Source organism: Panthera tigris, chromosome F3, assembly GCF_018350195.1.
Source record: "Panthera tigris isolate Pti1 chromosome F3, P.tigris_Pti1_mat1.1, whole genome shotgun sequence".
Lineage (NCBI taxonomy): Eukaryota > Metazoa > Chordata > Mammalia > Carnivora > Felidae > Panthera > Panthera tigris.
In genome coordinates this window covers 31,439,102-31,451,163 of record NC_056678.1, presented here as the reverse complement: position 1 = coordinate 31,451,163, position 12,062 = coordinate 31,439,102, and the positions used below count along the sequence as shown (strand labels likewise).

General features: G+C 37.0%; 1 protein-coding gene across 1 annotated transcript in view; it reads right to left on the bottom strand.

The window, feature by feature from the left end:
• INTS7 (integrator complex subunit 7) overlaps positions 1-12,062 on the bottom strand; it is a 91,663-nt gene that overhangs the window by 71,014 nt on the left and 8,587 nt on the right. The window contains exons 2-4 of the mRNA XM_007096162.3: positions 8,806-8,935; positions 7,842-7,988; positions 367-504 (exon numbers count right to left, since the gene is read on the bottom strand). Coding sequence (XP_007096224.1) covers positions 367-504; positions 7,842-7,988; positions 8,806-8,935 — 415 coding nt within the window. The remainder of the gene's footprint in view (positions 1-366; positions 505-7,841; positions 7,989-8,805; positions 8,936-12,062) is intronic.

Below are 12,062 nucleotides of genomic sequence, written 5' to 3'. Positions count from 1 at the left end.
CACAGCTCTAATGCCAAACAGCCAACCTTGAAGAGACAACAGAAAGTAGCAATTGAGCATCCGAACCGTGTATGTTTAGGAGGGTGCCTCGGTGGACAGAACTTCGGTTCCTCAATGGAGCCCTCCTTAACTACCCCAATCTGTGCTGATCTGTCCTTCTGGAAATTCTCATTTATTACAGTTAATGCCAACATATGTACTTTTCTATTACATGTACTGAGGTTCTGTTTCCCCAACATGATGTAAACTCTCTTGGAAAATACGCCTCGCCATTTATATTTTCCTCTTAGTGTTTATGTACAGTGATGAGTTATTCCTTCAAAACCTCTTCTCGGGAAGCCAAATTATTAAAAGGCTGATGCTTACTTTGACTGTGCAGAAAAGTTTGCAGCAGCAAAAACGGCAGCTTCAACTTCTACGTTATCATGTGAATCCAGACTCTGCCGGATACTGTGATGAGCATTCTTCCTCTCAGGAATTATTGATGCCAGACTTCCCAACATCCTACAGAGAAAAAGAAACCCAAGAATAACAGAAATACCTTAAGCTAAAAATCAAGAGAGGAAGAAGCAAGGCAAAGCTAGATACCAAAATTAAAATTTGTAGGTAAATCCTTAAACCTCAGGTTAATAAAGCATCAATTTTAGGAACCAAGCAGTGACTCAAATTCTAAACACTTTTCCATACTCCAATATGTCAGAAAAATTAAGATGGCTTATCTAACATAAGCAAAATTTAAAATTATCATCCTGAAGTACATTCCAGGTACCAAGTGGAGCCCAGAAACTTCTGAATTATTAAAGCATCAAAATACCAATTTTCCAATGTTCTATAAGTAAGTCCATTTTAGCAGAGCAACATTTTTGCTATTAAGCAGATCCACAATGTAAAAAAAGTAAGATTTCCAATTTTTTTTTTCCACATCAGTAAATACTGATAGCATGATCTTCAAATCTGTCTTCAACACCAAGAGAAAAGAGGTAGAGGATGTTCCCTGGGGCTCATATCGGAGTCTGCGAGGGTAAGGAAGGTAGAGTCTGGAAAAACACAGGCTACTTTATAATAAACTGTCAATCTGGGAAAGGGAAAAAAAAATCTATTGTTTGTAACATAAACTACAGAAGGTAGAGCTTGAAAGATGTTTTCAGCAGAAAGGCGTGGATGTTAGAGGGCTGCAAAACACTGCAATGAACAAAACAGAGTTCTTACAGGGACAACCTTTGTCTAAGTCAATGTCCTAAGTACCTTCCAACTTGACACGCCATCACTATCTTATGGAGGTTTGACTGGACAGAAGTGTTAGAGTTTATACAAAACAAAATACTAAAACGGACTAAATATGTGATTTGTATTCAATTTGAAAATAAAGTTTTGAAATTACATAGATATTTTTCAAAAGAAATAAATGGCTTGTGATATATTTTATACAAGAAAATGAGATTAGGCTAATATTGACACATTTGGATTAACAGTTTGTTGCTATTTAAATATAAAAGGGCAAAACAAGCATAATCCCACTGGTCACTACTTTCTGAAGATATTTCTGGTAATATAAATAACTTGTAGCACTACATTTCAAACCTTATAAATACCTTCCAGCTTCTTCTCCTTCCATTTGCTTTGATAAGTCTAGATTTTTTAAAAATATTTTTGAGAGAGAGTGAGAGCAAAAGTGAGAGAGAGACAGAATCCCAACAGGCCCTGTGCTGTCAGAGCAGAGCCTGACCCGGGGCTCAAACTCACGAACCGTGAGATCATGCCCTGAGCGGAAATCAAGAGTCGGATGTTTATTAACCAACTGAGCTACCCAGGCGCCCCTGTTTTAATTGGTAAGTCTAAAGTAATGGGTAAAAAAAGAAAACATCTTTGAAATATCATCTCTTCCTTGTCCTTTCTCCTTTTTAAGTTTAAATCATTCTGACTCTAAAAACTCCTTAGCGTTTGAGAGACATCACTTTTTGCTTTTCTTCATGAGTTTAATCTTATTAATACATTCTTCTAGAAAGCAGTCTCCTTGAGATCAGAGTTCTCACTTAAATCTATGTTCCTTAAAACACACAACAAACTTTCTACTCAACGGGTACTTAATGTTGATCTATCATTTACCAGCCCCATCTTTTCTTTGTAGACTTTGTTTTTCTCAACAGACTCGTTTTTCAGTTTTTCATTGTGCTATTACCAGGCTCTTCAATGAAAAATCATGTTCCTATAAAATGTTAAGATCATTTCTGTATTATATCTTTTTATTTATAAAAAAAGTATTATAATCAAGCATTTCATGATAGAAGGAATGAATATATAATCACTAATATGCTTCATACATTTCAAAGATAGATTTTTTTTTTTAACGTTTATTTATTTTTGAGACAGAGAGAGACAGAGCGTGAACAGGGGAGGGGCAGAGAGAGAGGGAGACACAGAATCTGAAACAGGCTCTAGGCTCTGAGCTGTCAGCACAGAGCCTGACGCGGGGCTCGAACTCACAGACCGTGAGATCATGACTTGAGCCGAAGTCGGCTGCTTAACCGACTGAGCCACCCAGGCGCCCCTCAAAGATAGATTTTTAACAGCCAGTTTCTTTACATTTCTATGGTGACTGAAAACTTTTTTTTTTTTTTTTTTGGCATGTGTTGCATTTTGCCACATAGGAAATAAGTGAATCCATTAGGGCAGGTATCATTTTTCTCATTTTACACCAGGGAAAGTGATTTATGAAATGTCAGCACATCAGAATGTGAGTTGGGACCAAAACAGTTCTCCCTATGCATACAGCCAAACTTCTCTTCAGTTGAGCAGGCCACTATTTCCCAAATGGGGTTTCAAAATGCTGACATCTTTTTTTTTTTTTTAATTACAAAAGTACTTAAATTACTTTTCCATTTTAAAAGCAGAATATTTTGAAGACCTTGTGGTATGAACTAAAAGCATATGTACAGTGGTTAGTGGCTATAACATAAGCACACTCGCAGCCTACTCACTTGGCTTTACACTGCCAGCATCTGGGGTGGTTTTGACAGTTACCCAGTTTGGAACTTTCTTTATTCTGAGGCATACATTATTTTAGTTACAGACAGAAAACATAAGAAACAATTATGTTGAGACATAACTTAATGAAGAGTATAAAAAATGGTAGTAATTCTGTTCATGGCATTCAGGCCCTAAAAGAAGTTTCTGTCTATTCTTAAATATGATATGTAAAACATGCATCTGACAAAGGACTGGTATTGAGAATATATCAAGAAATCCTACAATTCTGTAATAAAAAGACAAGTAAAATCTTAAAATCTAAACAATCTAATAAAAGAAAATGGGCAAGTGATTTGAACGACTACTCCCCAAAAAGAGAGAGAAAAACCGTGAGAAAAAGCTCAACATCATTACCATCAGGGAAATGCAAATCAAAACTGCTACACACCCATCAGAATGGCTAATGTAGAAGATAAGACACACCAAAGGCTGGCAAGAAGGTGAAGTAACCAGAACTCACATACTGTTGGTCAGAATATAAAATGGTTAAAATCGCTTTGGAAAAAGGCTTGGCAGTTTCTTATAAAATTAAATATACACCTACCCTATGGTTCAGCAATTTCACTCCTAAGTATATATTTGTCAGAAAGGGAAGCATGTTCACAACAGGTCTTGGACAAGAAGGTTCATAGCAACTTTACTTATGATAGCTGTAAATTGGAAAGAGCCTAAGAGTTCATCAGTAAGAGAACAAATAAACTGTTACTGTCACACAATGGAAAAGTACTCAGCAATAAAAACAAATTAATGACATACAAAATGGATTAATATCAAAAAACGAAAAGAAGCCTTATACAAAAGGATACCCACTGTATGAGGCCACTTATATGACATTTGAAAACAGATGAAAACTTATCTAGGTAACAGGAAAAACTCAGACCAGCAGTGGCCTCTGGGGAGGTGGACGAGAGAAGTGAGTAGGATGGGGCGTGAAGGAATATTCTGGAGTAAGTTCTATACCTTGATAGTGGTTGGAGTTACTTGAAGCATCTGTCAGTACTCAGTAAATTAACTGACATTAAAGAACCAGATAACCCTGTAAACGAACTGAACTCTAGCTAATGATACGCATGCTAAAGTATCCAAAGGAAAGTATATGGTCTGTAATTTACTAGGAAATGCATTAGAAAAAGTTTTTTGCTCTTTTGTTAAAATTTATAGTAAAGTGTTACTGGAAAAGAAAGGAATCTACATTTTAATATATTTAGTCCCAAGTCAAACATGTGATTTAAATTTTTTTATTGACAAATCATGCTTTTTCTTACATAAGCAGTAAATGATACGGTGTTTGTTACTTGCTGAAGCACAAACTTAGTTTTCTTTATAATTTCTAAAAGATTGTATTTTTATATTTTTTTATTTTTTTTAATTTACATCCAAATTAGTTAGCACATAGTGCAACAATGATTTCAGGAGTAGATTCCTTAATGCCCCTTACCCATTTAGCCCATCCCCCCCCCACAACCCCTCCAGTAACCTTCTGTTTGTTCTCCACATTTAAGAGTCTCTTATGCTTTGTCCCCCTCCCTGTTTTTATATTATTTTTGCTTCCTTTCCCTTATGTTCATCTGCTTTGTCTCTCAAAGTCCTCATATGAGTGAAGTCATATGATACCTGTCTTTCTCTAATTTTGCTTAGCATAATACCCTCTAGTTCCATCCACGTAGTTGCAAATGGCAAGATTTCATTCTTTTTGATTGCTGAGTAATACTCCAGTGTGTGTGTGTGTGTGTGTGTGTGTGTGTGTGTGTGTGTGTGTACCACCTCTTTATCCATTCAACCATCGATGGACTTTGGGGCTCTTTCCATACTTTGGCTACTGTTGATAGTGCTGCTATAAACAGTGGGGTGCATATGTCCCTTCGAAACAGTACACCTGTATCCCATGGATAAATGCCCAGTAGTGCAATTGCTGGGTCGTAGGGTAGTTCTATTTTCAATTTTTTGAGGAACCTCCGTACTGTTTTCCAGAGTGGCCGCACCAGCTTGCATTCCCACCAACAACGCAAAAGAGATTCTCTTTCTCCGCATCCTCGCCAATATCTGTTGTTGCCTGAGTTGTTAATTTAGCCATTCTGACAGGTGTAAGGTGGTATCTCATTGTGGTTTTGATTTGTATTTCCCTGATGATGAGTGACGTTAAGCATTTTTTCATGTGTCGGTTGGCCATCTGGACGTCTTCTTTGGAAAAGTGTCTATTCGTGTCTTTTGCCCATTTCTTCACTGGATTATTTGTTTTTTGGATGTTGAGTTTGATAAGTTCTTATAGATTTTGGACACTAACCCTTTACGTGATATGTCATTTGCAAATATAAAAGATTGTATTTTTAAAACTTTATAATGTAATATTAAATAATACACTAAATTAAAAAATACTTTTTTACTTTAAGTCATTTCTTATATGATGAAAAAACAATGAAATCATGAAAAAAATTTCTAAGGCTATTCAAAAATGTTCTATTTTTGTGAAAAGTGTTTGATATTCTCATATTGTATTGATACTACAATTTCAGTTTTGAGTTATTATAAAAACACTTTTTTTTTTGGTTTGGTATTTACAATTCTGCAAACTTTACAAAACGATCTGATCACCCCTTATTCCCAATCATCAAGCTCTTTATCCTCTTCCTAAAGTGCCTACGCCAAGAATGTTTTCAAAACAGGTCCTTGTATTTGGCAAAAACATCTGAGGCCTTATCTATCTGAAGACCTTCTTATTGTACTACATTTTAAATGGCAACTGGATTCCATAACATTCTTAGCTCAAATTTCTTTTAGTACTTTTTGCATCAAGTGTTATGTTGAAACCTATTACTTCAATCTGAATTTTTTCCCTTTAAAGTGCTCTAAATAAGTAAATCCTCTCTTTCTGGAAGCTTTCTAGAAATCTCTGGTTATTCAATGAAGAACTGTGGCAAAGCCCAGTTGCCATGACTTAGAAAGGGCAAGCATGCAAAATGAATGGAATATTCAAATATTAATCTATAGTCTTCTCAAAATATTCAAACTAGGTCTAAATTATTTATGAAATCATTCCCCTATTTACATTCTATTTTTTCTTTTTTTTTTTGTCTTCTGATCAAAATAAATAAATAAATAATGTATACATGTGGAAAATAACTCAAACATTACAAAACCACTCGGAAGTCTCTTGTAATCCGTAGCCCAATGACCCCTGACAAAACTCATCACTGTTAACAGTATATATTCCTTCAGATTTTTTTTCTGAGCCTGTATAAACACATATATTAATATTATAGACAAAAATGAGTTAATAAAATGAACATCACTTGACTGTTTTTTTTTAACTTAGTATCTCTATGTTAAACACATACATACTTCATTCTTTAAAAGTTATACAGTGGTCCATAAATTAACTATTCCCATATCGACACATCATTTTTCACCTTTTACAAAAATGATACTATGATCATCTGTATACATATATCCACCAACTTTTAAAAATGATTTATAGCAAACAATTTCTGTAAGTGAATTTGCTGAATCAAAAGGTAAGAATATCTTGGGTCTGGGTAGTCAGTTAAGCATCCATCTAACTCTTGATTCGGCTCAGGTCATGATCTCATGGTTTGTGAGACTGAGCCCCACATGGGGCTCTGTGTTGGCAGCGTGGAGCCTGCTTGGGATTCTCTCTCTACCCCTCCCTCACTTGTGTGTGAGTGTTGACTCTCTCTCTCTCTCTCTCTCAAAAATAAACAAACAAAAAAAAAGGTAAGATATCTTTAAATCTTTTATATATGGTTTTTAAAAGATAAAGCCAATTTACTGTCTTTAAAATATCACACTGTGCTCAAAATTTAATCACTCAAAAGGCAGAGGAATGACAAAAGCACTTAATCCTGAATAAGAGGGAAGCGCTGGCTCCTAATGGAAAAACTTAGGGAAAAAGTGACATCCTAGACTTCATGGCTAAAAAGAAGATTGTCTGAACAAGGCAAGTCAGAAATGAGCCCTATAATTTAGGAAAGTCAATTTCAAAAGTCTAAACATTACACATACATTCCATAGACGGCAGACCTAAAAAGAAAATATGGTTGGAACTGGATAGAAGGCTTATAGTATAAAATTCTGACGGAATTAAAAAAAAATTTTTTTTAGATGCCAAGAAAGAAAAGGCTGAACAAACAACAGTAGTTGTATCTGGCATTCTCCAAGGGGTTCAAATACAAATGACTGCGTATAAAAATGAGCACATAACAGGGGCGCCTGGGTGGTTCAGTCGGTTAAGCATATGACGTCAGCTCAGGTCATGATCTCACAGTTCATGAGTTTGAACCCCATGTCAGGCTCTGTGCTGACAGCTCGGAGCCTGGAGCCTGCTTTGGATTCTGTGTCTCCCTCTCTGTGCCCCTCCCCAGCTTTCTCTCTCTCTCTCTCTCTCTCTCTCTCTCTCTCTCAAAAATAAAACATTAAAAAAAATTTTTTTTTTAAAATGAGCACATAACCACGGATGAATACAAAAACTGACTTGAAACAGAACAAAGTCAGGAAGAGCTCAAAATCAGCTGAGGCTAAGCTAGATTCAGATCCAAGTTATCTGATCAGAACACCAACTTAGGAAAAGGAATGTTTCAAACACACAAGTTAGGCAATAAGTCACAACCAAACAGTATCATAGATGGTAACTGAAAAGCATGTATAGAATGGGATGGTTACCATATTTCTGCCTGGAGTCTTAATTGAAAAAATAAATTAGTACCATCCAAAATGAAAAAAGTACATATACTGCCTTTCTTGAGTACATAATTACAGCCCAAACAATCTTGTGGTTTCATTATAGCAACAGAGTATACCGGAGTGTGATGGCTCTTGCCACAGGATCGTTACTATGAATCACAGAGAAAATTCTCTTCACAAATTCATCCACGTTTAGAATCTTCTCCAAATGCTTCTCACTCTGTTGAGTAACTTTAAGGACACACAACCTCAGGAAATTGTTTCTACGAAGAAGCAGAGAAAAGGTAAATGAGACCACCTTAGGAAAGTAACATTTAATTAGGAATCAAAGCAACACATGATTTTAAATGTTAGCAACGGGGCAATGTTTTTCAATCTTATCATTTTTTTGTCTCATCACTAAAAGAGTTGAAGCCTATGCTTTGAATACAAAGCATAAGCAGTTAGCAATGCCTACAGTTCTGAGGCCAGACACCAAGAGGGTAGAGTCAGAAAGAGAAGCTGTGGAGATGAACCTCATCTCTTCAATTGTATTATAACCATGGCCGGGAGCTCAGATGGTCTTCCTCTTCTAGCAAGCTAATTCTACAAATCTCTTCTCCTTCAAGTCTGACTCGGTGTGTATATAAGTACCCGAGTGCATGAAAAATGGTGGAAAGAAGTAGGAGGGACTGGTGGGGAGAAAACAAACCAACCAACCAGCAGGGATTTATCCAGGGCTTCCATGTTTTAGGAACCTCACAGTAACATGCAATCTTGTGTTACAAAATATTAAGTCAGAAACTTCTCAAAACAACCTGTGCAAATCAGATACTTCCAAAATATACAACAATACATTAAGATCATCTTAATTTGATTTATCCTGTTCCCCAAAGAAGTACCCTCTGACTTGTGACTTCATTTGTGCTTAACACACCACTATATTTCACACCAAAAAGTGTTGCAAACTGCCATGTGCATCCACTAAAATGGTCACTGACCACGTGGAAGTCCTAAAGCGCAAAAAGAATAAAGACCACGATATTAAACAAAGAAACGTGAACAAATACTTTAGGATGCCGAGGCTTTAAAAAGACTTACCCAACTCTGAAAACGTCAGCTAACTTTAGGAATGCGGAATTGATGAGAATAGGGAATGGATACTTCTGAAAGAGCCTGGGAAAGCGAACAACTGCTTCACATTGCTCGCCAAGCTTGCCAGATCTTAGACCTACGAAAAGCCATGAAAACAGAAGAATAGCTTACAAATCTGTGGTTACAACAAGGCAAAAATAGCAAATACCAACACAGCATTACACAGTAAAATTACTTATACCATAAAATAACATTCACAACAATTAGGTAAGGTACAATTGTAACTCATGATCTTTTATAAATAATAGGCCAGATAGTAATTTGGTAAACTGTCACTTTTAGATATAAACTAATGAAGAAGAAACAACTTTTTTAAAAAAGGTTGAGTAGTTTAAGAATATTTGGGGCCATAAAATAAGTCTCAACAAATTTAAAAGGACTGAAATCATACCTTGTTATGTTCTCTGACCATAATGGAATTAAGTTAGAAATCTCTAAGAGAAAAATATCTAGAAACTTCCCAAATATTTGGAAATTAAAAAACTTATAAATAAGCCATGGGTGAAAGGGAAATTAGAAAAATATCTTGGGGTGCCTGGCTGACTGAGTCGGTTAAGCATCCAACTCTTGATCTTGGCTCATGGTTCATGGGATCAAGCCCCACATTGGGCTCTGCACTGACAGCACGGAGCCTGCTTGGATTCCCTCTCCCTCTCTCTCTGCCCATCTCCCGCTCATGTGAGCGCCCACAGGCACTCTTCCTCTCTCTCAAAATAAATAAGCAAAAAATAAACAAACTTCACAAAGAAATGTCTTCAACTGAATGAAAAAGAAAGCACAACCTAAGGGAGGCAGCTAATGCAATTCTTCAAGAAACCTAACACTAAATGCTTTATATTAGGGAAGAAGAAAGGTTTCAAAGCAATGATGTAACAAAGGGGCCAAGATAATTCAATGTTGAAAGGATACTCTTTTTAACAAACTATCCTGGGACAACGGAATATCCATATGCAAAAATAAATAAATAAATAAAACCTTGATCCTTAATTTGCACCATACACAAAAATTAACTCAAAAATGAACCATAGGCCTAAATGTAAGAGCTAAAATTATAAACCATATGAAGAAAATACAGAGACAATCTTTATGAGCTTGGGTTAAGAAAAGACTTCTTAGATCAAACACAAAAAGCATAAACCATAAAATAAAAAAGTATTAAACTCCATCAAAATTAAAAACTTCTGCTCTTTGGGGTGCCTGAGTAGCTCAGTCGATTAAGCGTCCACTTTGGCTCAGGTTATGATCATTCGGTTCATGGGTTCAAGTCCCACGTCAGGTTCTAACCCGACAGCTGGGAACTTGGAGTCTGCTTCAGATTCTGTGTCTCCTTCTCTCTCTCTCTGTCTCTCCCCCACTTGTGTGTACTCGCTCTCCCTCAAAAATAAATACACATTAAAAAAAAAAAAAACTTCTCTTCAAAAGATACTGTTAAGAGAATGAAAAGACAAGCCACATACCAGAAGAAAATATTTAGAGAACACATATCTGATAAAGGACAATGTGGAGGCCACTTTTAGGCAACAGGCTCGACCAATGGAAACCTGAGTAAGGTAAAAGGGTCCATGGTGACTATGGAGCTGAATGCAAACGGGAAGACCCACCTCAAAATATCCATAAGCCCTAGCTGACCAATGGGCTGCTTATGACGAGGCCCAAGTACCAAAAAAGGAAAATTCCATATGTTCCCATGCCTCTTCACTTCCCACCCGCTTAAATCCAGTCCCCCAACTTTGCCTACTCGCTTGTCTCTCCTTTGCTATCCTGCCCCGAAGTTCTCTTGCAGTGTATTCAATAAACTTCTATCTCCTTTGTTCTGCCTTGGGTGAATTCTTACACCACCCACATCTCCAGCCTCTACCCTATAGGGTCACTCCACAGACATCATCCATACTTCTTCCGCCTCAATAAGATGACAACACGATTTTTAATTTTTATTTATTTAGTAATTTTAACGTTTATTTATTTTTGAGAGACAGAGAGACAGAGAGACAGAGTGCGAGCGGGGACGGGGCAGAGAGAGGGGGACACAGAATCTGAAGCACGCTCCAGTCTCCAAGCTGTCAGCACAGAGCCCGACGTGGGGCTCGAACCCACGAACTGTGAGACTGTGATCTGAACTGAAGTCACATGCTTAACTGACTCAGCCACCCAGGTAACCCTAGAAGACAACCTGATTTATTTATTTATTTATTTATTTATTTATTTTAATTTTTTTTTTAAATTTTACATTTATTGATTTTTGAGAGACATAGTGAGACAGAGCATGAGCCGGGGGTGGGGGCGGGAGGGGGGGGAGAGAGAGAGAGAACAAGACACAGAATCTGAAGCAGGCTCTAGGCTCTGAGCAAGTGTTCAGCACAGAGCCCCATGCGGGGCTTGAACCCATGAACTGTGAGATCATGACCTGAGCTGAAGTCAAATGCTCAACCGACTGAGCCACCCAGGCACCCCACAACCTGATTTTTTTTTAATGGGCAAGATATGAAGAGATATTTCATTAAAGAACAAATATAAATGGCACACACATGCAAGTTAACAGATGTTCAACACGGCTGGTCATCAGGGAAATGTAAATTAAAAACCACATTAAGATGGCAGTACATACCCACTAGAACGGCAAAAAATGTTATGACAGACAATAGCAAGTGCTAATGAGGCTATGGAGCAACTATAACTCTCATATATTGCTGGTGGGAATACAAAACTATACAACTCCTTGGAAAACAGTTTGGTTGTTTTTTATAAAGGTGATCATTTACCTACTGTCCACTCAGCAATCCTACTTCTAAATATTTACCCAGGAGCATTGAGAATATTCGTCTGTACAAATACCTGTATTCAACTGCTCACAGTAGCTTTATTCATAATGGCCGCCAATTGGAAAAAACCCAAATGTCCATCAACTGGCGAATAAATAAACAAATTGTGGTCTATCCACACAAGGGACTACCACTCAGCAATAAAAAGGAAACAAATGCTGCTTCATGCAACAACATGGGTAGATCTCAAAATCACTAGGCTAAGTAAAAGAAGTCAGACCCAAAAAAGACTACAAAACTTTAAGACTGTTTTATATGACATTCAAGGAAAGGCAAAACTTTGGGACAGAGAACAGATCAGTAATTGTCAGGGGCTTGAGAGAGAAAATTGACTGCAAAGGGGTACAGGGAAAGTTTTTGGGGTGAAGGAAATGTTTTATATCT